This window comes from Haemorhous mexicanus, chromosome 1, assembly GCF_027477595.1.
Source record: "Haemorhous mexicanus isolate bHaeMex1 chromosome 1, bHaeMex1.pri, whole genome shotgun sequence".
Taxonomy (NCBI): Eukaryota; Metazoa; Chordata; class Aves; order Passeriformes; family Fringillidae; genus Haemorhous; species Haemorhous mexicanus.
In genome coordinates, this window is record NC_082341.1 from 158132881 (window position 1) to 158152994 (window position 20114).

Below are 20114 nucleotides of genomic sequence, written 5' to 3' on the forward strand. Positions count from 1 at the left end.
ACAGGTGAAATTGGAGTGGTGAATCCTGAAGGGCGAATCCTGACAGGTGAATTTTGAGAGGTGAATCCTGAAGGGCGGATCCTGACAGGTAAAATTTGAAGGGTGAATCCTGACAGGTGAAATTTGAACGGTGAATCCAGAAGGATGAATTTTGAGCGGTGAATTAGGACAGGTGAAATTGGAGCGGTGAATCCTGAAGGGCGGATCCTGACAGGTGAAATTTGAAGGGTGAATTCGGACAGGTGAAATTGGAGTGGTGAATCCTGAAGGGCGGATCCTGACAGGTGAATTTTGAGAGGTGAATCCTGACAGGTGAATTTTGAGAGGTGAATCCTGAAGGGCGGATCCTGACAGGTGAAATTTGAGAGGTGAATCCTGAAGGGCGAATCCTGACAGGTGAAATTTCAAGGGTGAATCCTGACAGGTGAAATTTCAAGGGTGAATCCTGACAGGTGAAATTTCAAGGGTGAATCCTGACAGGTGAAATTGGAGCGGTGAATCCTGAAGGGCGAATCCTGACAGGTGAAATTTGAGCGGTGAATCCTGACAGGTGAAATTTGAGCGGTGAATCCCGACAGGTGAAATTGGAGCGGTGAATCCTGAAGGGCGAATCCTGACAGGTGAAATTTGAAGGGTGAATCCTGACAGGTAAAATTTGAAGGGTGAATCCTGACAGGTGAAATTGGAGCGGTGAATCCTGAAGGGCGGATCCTGACAGGTGAAATTTGAGAGGTGAATCCTGACAGGTGAATTTTGAGCGGTGAATCCTGACAGGTAAAATTTGAAGGGTGAATCCTGACAGGTGAATTTTGAGTGGTGAATCCTGACAGGTGAAATTTGAGCGGTGAATCCTGAAGGGCGGATCCTGACAGGTGAATTTTGAGAGGTGAATCCTGACAGGTGAAATTTGAGAGGTGAATCCTGACAGGTGAATTTTGAGAGGTGATTCCTGCCGGCCGCAATCCGAGGCGCCGGTCCCGACGGAAGAAGCTCCGTCCCGCCGCACCGACCCTCGCGGCCGCGCTCGGAGGGGCGGAACTCGGGGGGTGAAACCTCTGGATCCCGGAGGGGCAGAACTCGGGGGGGGGAAACCTCTGGATCCCGGAGGGGCGGAACTTTTGGGGTGAAACCTCTGGATCCCGGAGGGGCAGAACTCGGGGGGTGAAACCTCTGGATCCCGGAGGGGCAGAACTCGGGGGGTGATCTCTCCCTCTGGATCCCGAGGGGCAGAACTCGGGGGTGAAACCTCTGGATCCCGGAGGGACAGAACTCTTGGGGTGATCTCTCCCTCTGGATCCCGAGGGGCAGAACTCGGGGGTGAAACCTCTGGATCCCGGAGGGGCGGAACTCGGGGGTGATCTCTCCCTATGGATCCCGGAGGGGCAGAACTCGGGGTGAAACCTCTGGATCCCGGAGGAGTGGAACACTGGGGGGTGATCTCTCCCTCTGGATCCCGAGGGGTGAAACTCTTGGGGTGATCTCTCCCTCTGGATCCCGGAGGGGCAGAACTCGGGGGTGAAACCTCTGGATCCCGGAGGGACAGGACTTTTGGGGTGAAACCTCTGGATCCCGAGGGGCAGAACTTTTGGGGTGAAACCTCTGGATCCCGGAGGGGCAGAACTCGGGGGGTGAAACCTCTGGATCCCGGAGGGGTGGAACACTGGGGGGTGATCTCTCCCTCTGGATCCCGGAGGAGTGGAACACTGGGGGGTGATCTCTCCCTCTGGATCCCGGAGGAGTGGAACACTGCGGGGTGATCTCTCCCTCTGGATCCCGGAGGAGTGGAACACTGGGGGGTGATCTCTCCCTCTGGATCCCGGAGGGGCGGAACACTGGGGGGTGATCTCTCCCTCTGGATCCCGGAGGAGTGGAACACTGCGGGGTGATCTCTCCCTCTGGATCCCGGAGGAGTGGAACACTGGGGGGTGATCTCTCCCTCTGGATCCCGGAGGGGCGGAACACTGGGGGGTGATCTCTCCCTCTGGATCCCGGAGGGGCAGAACTCGGGGGGTGATCTCTCCCTCTGGATCCCGGAGGGGCGGAACTCGGGGGGTGAAACCTCTGGATCCCGGAGGGGCGGAACTCGGGGGGTGATCTCTCCCTCTGGATCCCGGAGGAGTGGAACACTGGGGGGTGATCTCTCCCTATGGATCCCGGAGGGGCAGAACTCGGGGGGTGAAACCTCTGGATCCCGGAGGAGTGGAACACTGGGGGTGATCTCTCCCTCTGGATCCCGGAGGGGCAGAACTCGGGGGGTGAAACCTCTGGATCCCGGAGGGGTGAAACTTTTGGGGTGATCTCTCCCTCTGGATCCCCGAGGGGCGAATTTCATGCGGAGGAGCCTCGAGGGGGCCAAGGCGGCTCAGCCGGGCGGGGGTCTCCGAGCCCACCCCGACCCCCTCAGGGGTGCAGGGGGCTGAGGGGCGCCGCGGCGCCCTTGAAGCAGGCGGACTCGTAGTGCTTGTTGAGATAGGACTTGAGGGCGAAGGTTTTGCTGCAGCGCTTGCACTTGAAGTGCTTGAAGGCCGAGTGGGTCTGCATGTGGGCGCGCAGGTTGGAGCGGTCGGCGAAGGCTTTGCCGCAGTGGGCGCAGCCGAACGGCTTCTCCCCGGTGTGCGAGCGCATGTGGCCCTGCAGCAGCCAGGGCCGGCTGAACGCCTTGCCGCACACCTGGCACTTGTGCTTCAGGTCGTGGGTCAGCAGGTGCATGGCCATGGCCGGCATGGAGACGTACACCTTGCCGCAGGTGGGGCATTTCTTGGCCATCTTGCTGTCCAGGCTGCGGTGGGTCTGCTTGTGGCGGCTCAGGTTGGACGAGGTGGCGTAGCTCTTGCCGCACTCGCCGCAGGTGTGGCGGGGCAGGTTCCGCGCCGCTCCGCCGCTCACCTTGCGCCGGGAGCGGCCGTCCGTGATGAAGAAGGCGTCCACGGCGTAGCCCTCGCTCACGGCGGCGTCGCCGTTGATGTAACCGCCGGCCATGCCCGAGTGGGGGCTGTCGGGGGGCTCCGAGTCACCCGCGCCGAAGTCGCCGCGCCCGCCCGGGTACAGCGAGTCCGGGGACGGGACCTTGAGCGCCGCCTCGGGGTCCCCCTCGAAGGCCGAGGGCGCCATGTACTCGCTGATGTACCCTGGGGACAGCGCGGGGGACAGCGGTCAGGGCGGCCACCGCGGGGGGGGGGGGGGGGGGGGGGTGGGGACACACGCGGGAGGGGGTGGCGGGCAAGGGGAGGGGGTGTTGGTGGCCCTGCGTGTCGTCCTGTGTGTCGCGTGTGTCCTCGCGTGTGCCTCTGGTTGGTCCACGTGTCCCTTTTGTGTGTCCCGTGTGTCCCTGCGTGTCCCCTGGTTGGTTCGTGTGTCCCTTCTGTGTGTCCCCCTGTGTGTCCGTTCTGTGTCCCCCTGTGTGTCCCTTCTGTGTCCTGTGTGTGTCCCGTGTGTCCCTCCTGTGTCCCCCTGGCTGTCCCTCTGTGTGTCCCTCTGTGTCCCCCTGTGTGTCCCGTGTGTCCCCGCGTGTCCCCCTGGTTGGTCCACGTGTCCCTTCTGTGTGTCCCCCTGGCTGTCCCCCTCTGTGTCCCGTGTGTCCCTGCCTGTCCCCCTGGTTGTCCTGTGTGTGTCCCTGCGTGTCCCCCTGCCTGTCCCATGTCTGTCCCTCCTGTGTCCCCCTCTGTGTCCTGTGTGTGTCCCCCTGTCTGTCCTTCTTGTGTCCCCCTGTCTGTCCCTCCTGTGTCCCCCTGTGTGTCCCATGTGTCCCTGTGTGTCCCCCTGGCTGTCCCGTGTCTGTCCCCTCTGTGTTCTGTGTGTATGTCCCCCCGGTTGGTCCACGTGTCCCCCCTGTGTGTCCCGTGTGTCCCCCTGTGTGTCCCCTCTGTGTCCCCCTGTCTGTCCCTTCTGTGTCCTGTGTGTCCCGTGTGTCCCTGCCTGTCCCCCTGGTTGGTCCACGTGTCCCCCTGTGTGTCCCTTCTGTGTCCTCCTGTGTCCCCCCCGTGTGTCCCTCCTGTGTCCCCCTGTGTGTCCCTCTGGCTGTCCCGTGTGTCCCTTCTGTGTGCCCTGTGTGTCCCCCTGTGTGTCCCTCCTGTGTCCCCCTGTCTGTCCCTTCTGTGTCCTGTGTGTGTCCCGTGTGTCCCTGCCTGTCCCCCTGGTTGATCCACGTGTCCTTTCTGTGTGTCCCCCTGGCTGTCCCTTGTGTCCCTGCGTGTCCCCTGGTTGTCCTGTGTGTGTCCCTTCTGTGTCCCTCCTGTGTCCCCCTGTCTGTCTCTCCTGTGTCCCTTCTGTGTGTCCCGTGTGTCCCCGCATGTCCCCCTGGTTGGTCTGTGTGTCCCGTGTGTCCCCCTGTGTGTCCCTTCTGTGTCCTGTGTGTGTCCCGTGTGTCCCTCCTGTGTCCCCCTGCCTGTCCCCCTGTGTGACCCTCTGTGTCGCCCTGTGTGTCCCGTGTGTCCCTGCGTGTCCTCCTGGTTGGTCCACGTGTCCCTCCTGTGTCCCCCTGTGTGACCCTTCTGTGTCCCCCTGGTTGTCCTGTGTCCCTTCTGTGTCCTGTGTGTCCCCTCTGTGTCCCCCCCGTGTGTCCCTCCTGTGTCCCCCTGGCTGTCCCTTCTGTGTACCCCTGGTTGTCCTGTGTGTGTCCCTTCTGTGTCCTGTGTGTGTCCCTTCTGTGTCCTGTGTGTGTCCCTTCTGAGTCCCTCCTGTGTCCCGCTGTCTGTCCCGTGTGTCCTTGCGTGTCCCCCTGGTTGGTCCGTGTGTCCCTCTGTGTCCCGCTGTCTGTCCCGTGTGTCCCTGCGTGTCCCCCTGGTTGGTCCACGTGTCCGTTCTGTGTGTCCTGTGTGTCCCCCTGTCTGTCCCTTGTGTGTCCCGTGTGTCCCCCTGGTTGTCCCTTCTGTGTCCTCCTGTGTCCCCCCCGTGTGTCCCTGTGTGTCCCTCTGGCTGTCCCGTGTGTCCCTTCTGTGTGTCCTGTGTGTCCCCTCTGTGTCCCTCCTGTCTGTCCCTCCTCTGTCCCCCTGTGTGTCCCTCCTGTGTCCCCCTGTGTCCCCCTGGGTGTCCCTCCTGTGTCCCCCTGTGTGTCCCCTGTCTGTTCTTTCTCTGGCTGTCCTGTGTGTGTCCCTTCTGTGTCACCCTGGCTGTCCCATGTCTGTCCCTCCTGTGTCCCCTGTGTGTCCCGTGTCTGTCCTTCCTGTGTCCCCTTGCCTGTCCTGTGTCTGTCCCACCTGTGTCCCCCTCTGTGTCCCCTCTGTGTCCCCCTGGTTGTCCCCTGGTTGTCCCTTCTCTGTCCTCCTGGTTGTCCCGTGTGTCCCTCCTGTGTCCCTCTGCCTGTCCTTCCTGTGTCCCCCTGTCTGTCCCCCCTGTGTCCCCTTGTCTGTCCCTCCCGTGTCCCCCTGGCTGTCCCGTGTGTGTCCCTCGTGTGTCCCCCTGTCTGTCCCCCCTGTGTCCCCCTGTCTGTCCCCCCTGTGTCCCCCTGTGTGTTCCGTGTCCCCTGCCCCTCATCTGCCCATCCCCCTGCTTGTCCCCCTACCTGTCCCCCTGTCTGTCCCCCTGCTTGTCCCCCGTCTGTCCTCTCGTCTGTCACCCCTCTGTCCCCTGCCTGTCCCACTACCTGTCCCCCTGTCTGTCCCCCTGCCAGTCCCCCGTCTGTCTGTCCCCTTCTCTGTCACACTGTCCCCCTGTCTGTCCCCCTCCCCGACCCCCGGCCCATCCCCCCGCCAGACCGTGCCCGACTCAACCCCTGACCTGCCCTTGTCCCTTGTCCCTTGTCCCTGTCCCCGTCCCTGTCCCCGTCCCCTGCCACTGTCCCTTGTTCCCGTCCCTTGTCCCTGTCCCTGTCCCTGTCCCTTTCCCCTGTCCCTGTCCCTGTCCCTGTCCCCTGTCCCTCTCCCTGTCCCTGTCCCCTGCTCGTGTCCCTGTCCCCTGTCCCCTGTGCCCACACCCTCTGGTCCTGACCCTGTCCTTTCACCCTGTCCCTGTCCCCTGTCCCTGTCCCTGTCCCTGTCCCCTGTCCCCTGTCCCTGTCCCCTGCTCCTGTCCCTGTCCCCTGTCCCCCTGTGCCCACACCCTCTGGTCCTGACCCTGTCCTTTCACCCTGTCCCTGTCCCCTGTCCCTGTCCCCAACCCTGTCCCCAACCCTGTCCCTTCCCGCAGCCTCTGTCCCTGCCCCCGATCCTGTCCCGCCCCTTTTCCTGCCCCTGTCCCCTGTCCCCTGTCCCCTGTCCCTTGTCCCCTGTCCCTTGTCCCCTGTCCCCAGTTCCTGTCCCCATCCCCGCCCTTAACCCCTTGTCCCTGTCCCTTCCCCTGTCCCCTGTCCCCTGTTCCTGCCATTAACCCCATTGTCCCTTGTCCCTGTCCCCTGTCCCCTGTCCCCTGTCCCTGCCCTTAACCCCCTGTCCCTGTCCCTGTCCCCTGTCCCTTCCCCTGTCCCTGTCCCTTGTCCCTGTCCCCTGTCCCCTGTCCCCTGTCCCTGCCTTTAACCCCTTGTCCCTGTCCCTCCCCATGTCCCTGTCCCTGTCCCTGTCCCCTGTCCCTGTCCCTGTCCCTGTCCCTGTCCCCTGCTCCTGTCCCTGTCCCCTGTCCCTGTCCCTGTCCCCTGCTCCTGTCCCTGTCCCCTGTCCCCCTGTGCCCACACCCTCTGGTCCTGACCCTGTCCTTTCACCCTGTCCCTGTCCCCTGTCCCTGTCCCCAACCCTGTCCCCAACCCTGTCCCTTCCCGCAGCCTCTGTCCCTGCCCCCGATCCTGTCCCGCCCCTTTTCCTGCCCCTGTCCCCTGTCCCCTGTCCCCTGTCCCTTGTCCCCTGTCCCCAGTTCCTGTCCCCATCCCCGCCCTTGACCCCTTGTCCCTGTCCCTGTCCCCTGTCCCCTGTCCCCTGTCCCCTGTCCCCTGTCCCATCCCTGCCTTTAACCCCTTGTCCCTGTCCCTTCCCCTGTCCCCTGTCCCCTGTCCCTGCCTTTAACCCCTTGTCCCTGTCCCTTCCCCTGTCCCCTGTCCCCTGTCCCTGCCTTTAACCCCTTGTCCCTGTCCCTTCCCCTGTCCCCTGTCCCCTGTCCCTGCCTTTAACCCCTTGTCCCTGTCCCTGTCCCCTGTCCCCTGTCCCTGCCTTTAACCCCTTGTCCCTTGTCCCTGTCCCTGTCCCCGCCCCTGTCCCTTCCCGCAGCCCCCTGTCCCCATCCCTGGCCGTGTCCCTCTCATTGTCGCTGCCATTGGCTCCTGTCCCTGTCCCCTGTCCCCATCCCTGCCATTGCCTCCTGTCCCTTCCCTTGTCCCTGTCCCCGCAGTCCCTGTCCCCATCGCTGCCCGCATCTCTGTCACCTGTCCCTTGTCCCCGCATGCCTGTCCCCATCCCTGCCATTGGCTCCTGTCCCTGTCCCCTGTCCCCGCAGTCCCTGTCCCCATCCCTGCCGATGGCTTCCTGTCCCTGTGCCCTGCCCCTTGTCCTTGTCCCTGTCCCTTGTCCCTGTCCCTGTCCCTGTCCCCTGTCCCTGTCCCTTGTCCTTGTCCCTGTCCCCTGTCCCTGTCCCTGCACGCATCCTCCTGCCCTCTCCCTGTCCCCGTCTCCGCAGTCCCTGTCCCCGCAGTCCCGGCCACTGTCCCTGTCCCTGTCCCCGCAGTCCCTGTCCCCATGGCTGCCAGCATCTCCGCTCTGCTCCCTGTCCCTGTCCGGGTCCTTGTCCCTGTCCCTGTCCCTGTCCCTGTCCCTGTCCCTGTCCTGAGCCCCCTGCATCTCTTCCCCCGCCTTGTTCCTGTCCCTCACCCCTGTCCCCGTCCCTGTCCCCGCAGTCCCTGTCCCCTGTCCGGGTCCCTGTCCCTGCCCTCGGTCCCCCTCATCTCTCTCTCCCCTTGTCCTTGTCCCCCATCCCTGTCCCCGCAGTCCCTGTCCCCTGTCCCCGTCCCTCCTTCCTCCATCCCCTGTCCCTGCCCTCACTGCTCTGTCCCTTCCCTTGTCATTGTCCCCATCTGTGCCCGCATCCCCTGTCCCTGTCCCTGCCCTCACCGCTCTGTCCCTTCCCTTGTCACTGTCCCCATCTGTGTCCGCATCCCCTGTCCCTGTCCCTGCCCTCACTGCTCTGTCCCTTCCCTTGTCATTGTCCCCATCTGTGCCCGCATCCCCTGTCCCCGTCCCTGCCCTCATCGCTCTGTCCCTTCCCTTGTCACTGTCCCCATCCCTGCGCCAGCCTCCCCTGTCCCTGTCCCTGCCCTCACCGCTCTGTCCCTTCCCTTGTCACTGTCCCCATCTGTGCCCGCATTCCCGGTCCCCTGTCCCTGCCCTCACCGCTCTGTCCCTTCCCTTGTCACTGTCCCCATCCCTGCGCCAGCCTCCCCTGTCCCTGTCCCTGCCCTCACGGCTCTGTCCCTTCCCTTGTCACTGTCCCCATCTGCGCCAGCCTCCCCTGTCCCTGTCCCTGCCCTCACCGCTCTGTCCCTTCCCTTGTCGCCGTCCCCGTCCGTGCCCGCATTCCCGGTCCCTGCCTCCCGCATCCCGTCCCTTCCCTTGTCGCCGCTGTCCCTTCCCTTGTCGCCGCTGTCCCTTCCCCTGTCGCCGCTGTCCCTTCCCCTGTCGCCGCTGTCCCTTCCCTTGTGGCCGTCCCGCTCCGTGCCCGCATTCCCGGGGCCGCCGCCATCCCCGCTCCCGCATTCCCGCATTCCCCGCCCGCCGCCGCCGCTGCCCCGGCCCCGCTCAAGGTCACGGCGGGGCCGGGCCGGGCCCGGTGCGGCGGCTGCGGCGGTTCCGCCGGTCCCGGTTACGCAACGCGCCGCAGCCGCCGCCGCCGCCGCCGCCGCCGCACCGGGCCCGGCCGGGGCCGCGCTCCGCACAAAGGCCGCCGTGAGGAGGACGGGGACAACGGGGACAACGGGGACAACGGCGGCGGGGCCGCGGGGGGCTCCGCGCCTCCGCCGCCGCCGCCGCTGCCCTTGAACTTGGCTCCCGCAGACAAAGGGCAGCGGCGGCGCCGGGGACCGGCCGCCCGCTCGGCGCCCCGGTTCTGCCCCGGTTCCGCCCGGGTCGTTCCGGCCGCGGTTCGGCGCCGTCCCCCCGCGCCCGGCGGCGGCGGCAGCGCGGCGGAATGCGGCGGTTCCCGGCCGGGGGACGGGGGAGGGGAGGGGGGGAGCCCGTGGAGCCCGGCGGGGCCCGGCGCTCGGTATTTACCCTTCTCGTGCAACCGGGAGCCGAAATCCGCCCGGGCGCGGCCGTACGGGGCGTCGAGACCGGCGGGGAAGTCATCGAGCTTCACCTTCTTCACCAGGAACGACCTGGGCATGGTTCCTCCGGGGACCGGGCCCGGCCCCGCCGCCACAAAGGGCCCCCCCCGGGCGGGGGGGGGACGGGCGGGGGGTGCCGAACCGAGCTACGGCTTTGTGCGGCGGGCGCGGCCGCCCAGCTCCGGGCCGGGGCCGCCCGCAGCCGCCGCCGCCGCCGCCGCCGCCGCCGTGTCGGTGTCGGTGAGGCCGCGCCCGGCGGCTCCCGGACCCCCCCCGCGATCGGGCATGGACCGGCGGGGTCGGCACCGGCGCGGGGGGGCGGCCGAACCCCTCCGGGAGCGGGGGGGTTCCCGGTGCGGGGGTCCCGGAGCGGCGGCGGCGGCCGGGTCAGCACCGCGGGCAGCGCCCGTTCAGCACCGCGGACAGCGGCGGCGGCGGCGGCGGCGGCGGCGGCGGGGGGGGGCGGGACCGCGGTCGGGGGGGGCGGTGGGGGGGGATGGATGGATGGGGGGGGCTGCGGGATGGGGGTGCGGGAGGGGGCGCGGGGCCCGGAGCGTGTGAGCGCTCAGCACCGGCCCCGCGCTTATAACGGGGCCGGGGGGGACGCGGGGGGGGGCGCGGCGGCCGCGGGGAACGGCGGGGGGGGCGGGGGGAGGGGGCGGGAGGGGAACGCCCCCGGGGCGGGGAGGGGGAGGGACAACAGAGACCCCCGCCCACCGGGGGAGGGGGGAGGGGCTGGAGGGAGGGAGGGCGGTAGGACCCGGGAGAATCCCGGGATTTGCGGGGGATTCGGGGAACGGTAGGAACAGGGAGAATCCCGGGATTAGGGAGCGGTAGGAACCGGGAGATTCCCGGAATTCGGGAGCGGTAGGAACCGGGAGATTCCCGGGATTCGGGAGCGGTAGGAACCGGGAGATTCCCGGGATTCGGGAGCGGTAGGAACCGGGAGAATCCCGGGATTCGGGAGCGGTAGGAACCGGGAGAATCCCGGGATTCGGGAGCGATTGGAGCCGGGAGAATCCCGGGATTCGGGAGCGGTAGGACCAGGGAGAATCCCGGGATTCGGGGAGCGATTGGAGCCGGGAGAATCCCGGGATTCGGGGAGCGGTAGGAGCCGGGAGAATCCCGGGATTCGGGAGCGGTAGGAACCGGGAGATTCCCGGGATTCGGGAGCGGTAGGAACCGGGAGAATCCCGGGATTCGGGAGCGGTAGGAACCGGGAGAATCCCGGGATTCGGGAGCGGTAGGAACCGGGAGATTCCCGGGATTCGGGAGCGGTAGGAACCGGGAGATTCCCGGGATTCGGGAGCGGTAGGAACCGGGAGATTCCCGGGATTCGGGAGCGGTAGGAACCGGGAGAATCCCGGGATTCGGGGAGCGATTGGAGCCGGGAGAATCCCGGGATTCGGGGAGCGGTAGGAGCCGGGAGAATCCCGGGATTCGGGAGCGGTAGGAACCGGGAGAATCCCGGGATTTGCGGGGGATTCGGGAGAGGTAGGAACCGGGAGAATCCCGGGATTCGGGAGCGGTAGGAACCGGGAGAATCCCGGGATTCGGGGAGCGGTAGGAACCGGGAGATTCCCGGGATTCGGGAGCGGTAGGAACCGGGAGAATCCCGGGATTCGGGAGCGGTAGGAACCGGGAGATTCCCGGGATTCGGGAGCGGTAGGAACCGGGAGAATCCCGGGATTCGGGAGCGGTAGGAACCGGGAGAATCCCGGGATTCGGGAGCGGTAGGAACCGGGAGAATCCCGGGATTCGGGAGCGGTAGGAACAGGGAGAATCCCGGGATTCGGGAGCGGTAGGACAAGGGAGAATCCCGGGATTCGGGAGCGGTAGGAACAGGGAGATTCCCGGGATTCGGGAGCGGTAGGAACCGGGAGAATCCCGGGATTCGGGAGCGGTAGGAACCGGGAGATTCCCGGGATTCGGGAGCGGTAGGAACCGGGAGAATCCCGGGATTCGGGAGCGGTAGGAACCGGGAGAATCCCGGGATTCGGGAGCGGTAGGAACCGGGAGATTCCCGGGATTCGGGAGCGGTAGGAACCGGGAGATTCCCGGGATTCGGGAGCGGTAGGAACCGGGAGATTCCCGGGATTCGGGAGCGGTAGGAACCGGGAGAATCCCGGGATTCGGGGAGCGATTGGAGCCGGGAGAATCCCGGGATTCGGGGAGCGGTAGGAGCCGGGAGAATCCCGGGATTCGGGAGCGGTAGGAACCGGGAGAATCCCGGGATTTGCGGGGGATTCGGGAGAGGTAGGAACCGGGAGAATCCCGGGATTCGGGAGCGGTAGGAACCGGGAGATTCCCGGGATTCGGGGAGCGGTAGGACCAGGGAGAATCCCGGGATTCGGGAGCGGTAGGAACCGGGAGAATCCCGGGATTCGGGGAGCGATTGGAGCCGGGAGAATCCCGGGATTCGGGGAGCGATAGGAACCGGGAGAATCCCGGGATTCGGGGAGCGGTAGGAACCGGGAGAATCCCGGGATTCGGGAGCGGTAGGAACCGGGAGATTCCCGGAATTCGGGGAGCGGTAGGAGCCGGGAGAATCCCGGGATTCGGGAGCGGTAGGAGCCGGGAGAATCCCGGGATTTGCGGGGGATTCGGGGAGCGGTAGGAGCCGGGAGAATCCCGGGATTCGGGAGCGGTAGGACCAGGGAGAATCCGGGATTCGGGAGCGATAGGAACAGGGAGAATCCCGGGATTCCGGAGCGGTAGGACCCGGGAGAATCCCGGGATTCGGGAGCGGTAGGAACCGGGAGATTCCCGGGATTCGGGGAGCGATTGGAGCCGGGAGAATCCCGGGATTCGGGAGCGGTAGGAGCCGGGAGAATCCCGGGATTTGCGGGGGATTCGGGGAGCGGTAGGAGCCGGGAGAATCCCGGGATTCGGGAGCGGTAGGACCAGGGAGAATCCGGGATTCGGGAGCGATAGGAACAGGGAGAATCCCGGGATTCCGGAGCGGTAGGACCCGGGAGAATCCCGGGATTCGGGAGCGGTAGGAACCGGGAGATTCCCGGGATTCGGGGAGCGATTGGAGCCGGGAGAATCCCGGGATTCGGGGAGCGGTAGGAACAGGGAGAATCCCGGATTCGGGAGCGGTAGGACCAGGGAGAATCCCGGGATTCGGGAGCGGTAGGACCTGGGAGAATCCCGGGATTCGGGGAGCGATTGGAGCCGGGAGAATCCCGGGATTCGGGAGCGGTAGGAACCGGGAGATTCCCGGATTCGGGAGCGGTCGGAACCGGGAGATTCCCGGGATTCGGGGAGCGATAGGAACCGGGAGAATCCCGGAATTTTGGGCAGAATTGGGAGCTTTAGGACCCGGGAGAATCCGGAATTTGGGGGATTTGGGGAGTGATAGGACCGGGGAAAATCCCGAGATTTTGGGGCGGATGGGGGCCTTAGGACCCGGGAGAATCCGGGATTTGGGGGGGGATTGGGAGGGATTGGACCTCGGAGAATCCCGGGATTTTTGGGGGGAATGGGGGCCTTAGGAACCGGGAGAATCCCGGGATTTGCGGGGGAATTGGGAGGGATTGGACCTGGAGAATCCCAGGAATTTTGGGGGATTTTGGAGCTTTAGGAGCAGGGAAAATCCCGGGATTTGGGGGTGATTTGAAGAGCGATAGGAACCGGAAGAATCCCGGAATTTTGGGCGGAATTGGGAGCTTTAGGAGCCGGGAGAATCCGGGATTCCGGGGGGAATTGGGAGCGGTAGGAACCGGGAGAATCCCGGGATTCGGGCGGAAATTGGGGAAGGATTGGAGCTCGGAGAATCCAGGAATTTGGGGGGGAATGGGAGCGATTGGAGCCGAGAGAATCCCTGGATTCGGGGGGGAATTGGGAGGGATTGGACCTCGGAGAATCCCGGGATTTTTGGGGGAATGGGGGCTTTAGGACCCGGGAGAATCCCGGGATTTGGCGGGGAATGGGAACCACTGGAACCGGGAGAATCCCGGGATTTGGGGAGCGATAGGACCCGGGAAAATCCCGGGATTTTGGGGGATTTTGGACCTTTGGGACCCGGGAGAATCCCGGGATTTGGGGAGCTTTAGGACCCGGGAAAATCCGGGATTTTTGGGGGGATTTTGGAGCTTTAGGACCTGGGAAAATCCCGGAATTTTTGGGGGGATTTTGGAGCTTTAGGACCCGGGAGAATCCCCGGATTTGGCGGGGGGGGGGATTGGGAGGGATTGGACCTCGGAGAATCCCGGATTTTTGGGGGGAATCGGGGCTTAGGAACCGGAGAATCCCGGGATTTGGGAAGCTTTAGGACCCGGGAAAATCCCGGAATTTGGGGGGAATGGGGGCTTTAGGACCCGGGAAAATCCCGGAATTTTTGGGGGGATTTTGGAGCTTTAGGACCTGGGAGAATCCCGGGATTTGGGGGTGATTTGGAGAGCGATAGGAACCGGAAGAATCCCGGAATTTGGGAACTTTATGACCTGGGAGAATCCGGGATTTGGGGAGGAATCGGGATTTTTATGACCCGGGAGAATCCCGGATTTTGGGGGGAATTTGGGAGCTTTATGACCCGGGAGAATCCGGAATTTTTGGGGGGACTCGGGAGATTTAGGACCCAGGAGAATCCCGGAATTTGGGGGATTTGGGAGATTTAGGAGCCGCGAGAATCCCCAAACCGAATTTTGGGAAATTGGGGAAATCTGGGACCTGGGAGAATCCCAGAATTGAATTTTGGGGGAAACTGAGAATCTCCAACTGGAATTTTGGGGGGAGTTTGGGATCCCTCAGAGTTTGGGAGAATCCCAAAATTGAATTTGGGGGGAAATTGGGGAAATTGAGAAGCCCAGAATTGAATTTTGGGGGAATTTGGGAACTCTGGGGCCTGGGGGAATCCCAAAATTTTGGGGGGGGGGGGGGTGAATGGGAAATCTGGGAGTGGAGGGAGAAGCGGATTTGGGGTTAAAGGGGGGGGAAAATGGGAAAAATGGGAAAAATGGGAATGGGGAGCGCTGGGATCCAGGAAAATCCTGGAATTTTGGGATTCACAAAAAGCCCAGAAAATCCCAAAATTTTTGGGGAGAAATACGGGAAAATCACAGCATTTTGAGGAGCCCAAAATCCCAATTTTTTTGGGTGGGAAATCCAGAAAAATCCTGGAATTTTGGAAGCCCCAAAACCCCAATTTTTTTTTAGGGGAAATCCCGAAAAAATCCCAGAATTTGGGAGCCCAAAATCCCAAATTTTTTGGGTGGGAAATCCGAGAAAACCCCAGAATTTTGTGAATCCCAAAATCCCAAATTTTGGGGGAAAATCCCTGAACTTACGGAGCCCAAAATCCCAAATTTTTTTTGGGGGGGGGGGAATCCCAGGAATTGTGAAGGGGGGGGGATGGGCTCCCCTCCCTTCCCCACCCCGACAGGCTGCGGGCAATCAGGGAGGCTCATTTGCATCTCATTAACATGGCATTAACACCTGATTTCCATCTCATTAGCATCTAATTAAACGGCTCGCTGCTGGGGAAGGACGAGCTGCCGGGCCCCGCTGGGCCACCAGGGGGCGCTGCTTGCCCAGGTGACCTCTGGGGTTGCCCAGGTGGGCGCTGAGGTTGCCCAGGGTGCTCAGGTTGCCCAGGTGGGGCGCTGAGGTTGCCCAGGTGGGCGCTGAGGTTGCCCAGGGTGCTCAGGTTGCCCAGGTGGGCGCTGAACTTGCCCAGGTGGGCGCTGAACTTGCCCAGGTGGGCGCTGAACTTGCCCAGGTGGGTGCTGAACTTGCCCAGGTGGATTCTGAGGTTGCCCAGGTGGGTCCCGAGGTTGTCCAGGTGGGCGCTGAACTTGCCCAGGTGGGTGCTGAGGTTGCCCAGGTGGGCGCTGAGGTTGCCCAGGGTGCTCAGGTTGCCCAGGTGGGGCGCTGAGGTTGCCCAGGTGGGCTCCGAGCTTGCCCAGGTGGGCGCTGAGCTTGCCCAGGTGGGCTCCGAGCTTGCCCAGGTGGGCTCCAAGCTTGCCCAGGTGGGCGCTGAAGTTGCCCAGGTGGATTCTGAGGTTGCCCAGGTAGGCGCTGAGGTTGCCCAGGTGGGTCCCGAGGTTGCCCAGGTGGGCTCCAAGCTTGCCCAGGTGGTCGCTGAGCTTGCCCAGGTGGGCTCCAAGCTTGCCCAGGTGTCACCGAGCTTGCCCAGGGCACGCTGCCATCGCCCATGCTGGCTCGGAGGTTGCCCAGGTGGTCGCTCAGGTTGCCCAGGTGAGCGCTCAGGTTGTCCAGGAGGGTGCTCAGGTTGTCCAGGTGAGCGCTCAGGTTGCCCAGCACGGTGCCCAGGTTGCCCAGGTTGGCTCTGAGCTCGCCCAGGTGAGTGTCGGGGTTGTCCAGGCGCAAGTTGAGGTTGCTCAGGTTGGTTCTGAGGTTGCCCAGGTGGGACCTGAGGTTGCCCAGGTACATCCTGAGGTTGCCCAGGTGGCGCTGAGGTTGCCCAGGTGGGAGCTGCGGTTGCCCACCGGTCTCTGACATTGCCCAGGTGGGCGTTGAGGTTGCCCAGGTGGATCCTGGCATTGCCCAGGTGGGTGCTGGGGTAGCCCAGGTGGTTCTGAGGCTGCCCAGGTGGATGTTGGGGCTGCCCAGGTGCGTTCCAGGGTTTGCCCAGGTGACGTTGCCCTGGCAGGTTCCAAGGGTGCCCAGGTGGTTCCGAGGTTGCCCAGGTGATGCTGGTGTTGCCCAGGTGGGTTCTGAGGTTGCCCAGGGTGGGTCCTGGCATTGCCCAGGTGGGTTCTGGGGTTGCCCAGGTGACACTGGGGTTACCCAGGTGGGCTCTGAGGATGCCCAGGTGGGCTCTGGGGTTGCCCAGGTGGATCTTGACCTTGCCCAGGTGGATCCTGACCGCGACCAGGTGGTTTTGAGCTTGCCCAGGTGGATCCTGGCATTGCCCAGGTGGTTTTGAGCTTGCCCAGGTGGATCCTGGCGTTGCCCAGGTGGGAGCTGGCATTGCCCAGGTGGATCCTGGCATTGCCCAGGGGGGGTCTCAGGTTGCCCAGGTGGGCCCTGGCATTGCCCAGGTGGATCCTGACCTTGACCAGGTGGATCCTGACCTTGACCAGGTGGATCTTGACCTTGACCAGGTGGTTTCGAGCTTGCCCAGGTGGGCCCTGGCATTGCCCAGGTGTGCCCTGGCATTGCCCAGGTGTGCGCTGGCATTGCCCAGGTGGGCCCTGGCATTGCCCAGGTGGGCTCTGAGCTCACCCAGGTGTGCCCTGGCATTGCCCAGGTGTGCCCTGGCATTGCCCAGGTGTGCCCTGGCATTGCCCAGGTGGGCTCTGAGCTCACCCAGGTGTGCCCTGGCATTGCCCAGGTGGGCTCTGAGCTCACCCAGGTGTGCCCTGGCATTGCCCAGGTGTGCCCTGGCATTGCCCAGGTGTGCCCTGGCATTGTCCAGGTGGGCTCTGAGCTCACCCAGGTGTGCCCTGGCATTGCCCAGGTGTGCCCTGGCATTGCCCAGGTGTGCGCTGGCATTGCCCCAGGTGGGCTCTGAGCCTGCCCAGGTGTGCCCTGGCATTGCCCAGGTGTGCCCTGGCATTGCCCAGGTGTGCGCTGGCATTGCCCAGGTGTGCGCTGGCATTGCCCAGGTGGGCTCTGAGCTCACCCAGGTGTGCCCTGGCATTGCCCAGGTGGGCTCTGAGCTCACCCAGGTGTGCCCTGGCATTGCCCAGGTGGTTCTGAGCGTGCCCAGGTGTGCCCTGGCATTGCCCAGGTGTGCGCTGGCATTGCCCAGGTGTGCCCAGGCATTGCCCAGGTGTGCGCTGGCATTGCCCAGGGTGTGCGCTGGCATTGCCCAGGTGGGCTCTGAGCGTGCCCAGGTGTGCCCTGGCATTGCCCAGGTGGTTCCGAGCATGCCCAGGTGTGCTCTGGCGTTGCCCAGGTGTGCCCTGGCATTGCCCAGGTGTGCCCTGGCATTGCCCAGGTGGTTCTGAGCCTGCCCAGGTGTGCCCTGGCATTGCCCAGGTGGCCCCGCCCCCATCCCCGGGGTCTCCCCTCCCCCCCCCCCGAGGCCGCAGCTGGTTTTATTGGGGGGGGGGGGGGGGTGGGCAGCCCCCCCCCGGGGGCGGGGCCGTCGTGCCTCATTAAACCTCATTAATATGCAAATGAGGCGGCTGCCGCCGGCGGGTGACAAACGACCCCGGATGGGGGAGGGGACACAACGGCCCCTCCCCCACTTGGGGGTCCCTGAGCCTCAGCTGGGGGGGGGGGAGGGGCCCCTCAGAGCCCCCCCGGCCCCTCCCCCACCCTCAGAGCCCCCCTGGCCCCTCCCCCACCCTCAGAGCCACCCCCCCCACGGCCCCTCCCCCCCCACAGGGAATTCCCAGATTTTGGGGGGTGGGGGAGGGGCAGAGCGCTTTTATTTTGGGGGAGGGAACCCCCAAAGTGGGGAGGGGGGCATAAAAAATGGGGTTAAAAATGGGGGGCGGGGCTATCAAAAAGGGGAGGGGCTATAAAAGGGGAGGGGCTATAAAAAGGGGAGGGGCTATAAAAAGGGGGAGGGGCTATAAAAAGGGGGGAGGGGGAGGGGATCTGGGGGGTCCCGGGTTGGGGGAGGGTCCTCGATGTGGGGGATGGGCGTTAATGAGGAGGGGGGCGTTTGGGGGAGGGGCTTGGTTCGGGGGGTCCTTGGGGGGGGGTCTCTCAGATTTGGGGGGGGTCTCTCAGAATTGGGGGGGGTCTCTCAGAATTGGGGGGGGTCTCTCAGAATTGGGGGGTCTCTCAGAATTGGGGGGGGTCTCTCAGATTTGGGGGGGTCTCTCAGAATTGGGGGGGGGGTCTCTCAGAATTGGGGGGGGTCTCTCAGAATTGGGGGGGGTCTCTCAGAATTGGGGGGGGTCTCAGAATTGGGGGGGATCTCTCAGAATTGGGGGGGGTCTCTCAGATTTGGGGGGGGGTCTCTCAGATTTGGGGGGGGTCCCAGATTTGGGGGGGGTCTCTCAGATTTGGGGGGGTCTCTCAGAATTGGGGGGGGTCTCAGATTTGGGGGGGTCTCTCAGATTTGGGGGGGGTCTCTCAGAATTGGGGGGGGTCTCTCAGATTTGGGGGGGTCTCTCAGATTTGGGGGGGGTCTGTCAGAATTGGGGGGGGTCTCTCAGATTTGGGGGGGGTCTGTCAGAATTGGGGGGGGTCCTCTCAGATTTGGGGGGGTCTCTCAGATTTGGGGGGGGTCTCTCAGATTTGGGGGGGGTCTCTCAGAATTGGGGGGGGTCTCTCAGATTTGGGGGGGTCTCTCAGATTTGGGGGGGGGTCTGTCAGAATTGGGGGGGGGTCTCTCAGATTTGGGGGGGGTCTGTCAGAATTGGGGGGGGTCTCTCAGATTTGGGGGGGTCTCAGAATTGGGGGGGTCTCTCAGATTTGGGGGGGGGTCTCTCAGATTTGGGGGGGGTCTCAGAATTGGGGGGGGTCTCTCAGATTTGGGGGGGGGGTCTCTCAGATTTGGGCGGGGTCTCAGAATTGGGGGGGGTCTCTCAGAATTGGGGGGGTCTCTCAGATTTGGGGGGGTCTCTCAGAATTGGGGGGGGTCTCTCTGAATTGGGGGGTCTCAGATTTGGGGGGGGGTCTCTCAGATTTGGGCGGGGTCTCCTCTTTGTGGGAGGGGGTCTCCTCATGGCGGGGGTCACCCCGGGGGGGTTTCCTCTTTTGGGGGGGCCTCTGAGCCGGGGGGGTCACCTTGGGGGGGGTCACCTGGTCTGGGGGTGTCACCTCGGGGGGTGTCACCTGTCCTGGGGGTGCCACCTCGGGGGGTGTCACCTCAGGGGGTGTCACCTGATCTGGGGGGTGTCACCTGTCCTGGGGGGTGTCACCTCGGGGCGTGTCACCTGTTCCGGGTGGGGTCTCTGTTCTGGGGGTGTCACCTCGGGGGGTGTCACTTTGGGGGGTGTCACCTCGGGGGGTGTCACCTGTCCTGGGGGGTGTCACCTTGGGGGGTGTCCCCACTTCTGGAGGTGTCCCCAGCTCGGGGGATGTCACTTTGGGGGGTGTCACATTGGGGGGTGTCACCTCGGGGCGTGTCCCCACCTCTGGGGGGTGTCACCTTGGGGAGGGTCCCCATCTCGGGGGGTGTCACCTTGGGGAGGGTCCCCAGCCCCGGTGGTGTCCCCATCTCGGGGGGTGTCCCCTCGGGGGGTGTCCCCCTCTCGGGGGGTGTCCCCAGCCCCGGGGGGGGTCCCCTGGGTGCCGCCCCCCCCCGCCAGCCCCCGCAGCAGCCCCAGCACCGCCCCCCGGCCCAGGTGCGGCCGCTTGGTGCCGCGGGGCAGGCGGCGACACGGACGACACGTCCAGGTGCGACAGGTGGGGACAGGCCAGCAGCGGGCTGGGGACAGCGACAGCAGGGCCCCCTCAGTGCCACCTGTCCCCCCCAAATGTCCCCTGTGCCCCCCCCGGGAATGTGGGGGACACCTGGGGACAGCGACAGCAGGGCCCCCTCAGTGCCACCTGAGTGTCACCTGACCCCCCCCAAGTGTCCCCTGTGCCCCCCCGGGAATGTGGGGACACCTGGGGACAGCGACAGCAGGGTCCCCTCAGTGCCACCTGAGTGTCACCCAGACCCCCCCACCCCCAGTGTCCCCAATGTCCCCCTGCATGTCCCCAGCCCCCCCAGTGTCCCCAGTGTCACACCTGAGCTTGCGGGGGGTCACGGGGGTCCCCAGTGTCCCCAAGTCCCTTCCATCCCCAGTTTCCCCAGTGTCACCAATGTCCCCAATGTCCCTGCTGTCCCCATGTCCCCAGTCTCCCTGATGTCCCCAATGTCCCCAAGTCCCTTCCATCCCCAGTTTCCCAGTGTCACCAATGTCCCCAATGTCCCCATGTCCCCAATGTCCCCAACGCCCCTGCTGTCCCCATGTCCCCAGTGTCCCCAATGTCCCTAACCCCCTCAATGTCCCCAAGGTCCCTGATGTCCCCAATCCCCCCAATGTCCCTGCTGTCCCCCCCGCTGTCCCCCAGTGTCGCA

General features: G+C 64.6%; 1 protein-coding gene across 1 annotated transcript; it reads right to left on the reverse strand.

Annotated features, from left to right (window-relative positions):
* Nucleotides 1-2400: 2400 nt before the first annotated feature.
* SCRT1 (scratch family transcriptional repressor 1) lies at nucleotides 2401-9234 on the reverse strand. Its single transcript, XM_059849269.1, has 2 exons — nucleotides 9123-9234; nucleotides 2401-3128 (listed from the first exon to the last, which is right to left on the reverse strand). The coding sequence occupies exons 1-2, from the start codon at nucleotides 9232-9234 to the stop codon at nucleotides 2401-2403; spliced, it is 840 nt and encodes a 279-aa protein (XP_059705252.1).
* Nucleotides 9235-20114: the final 10880 nt, after the last annotated feature.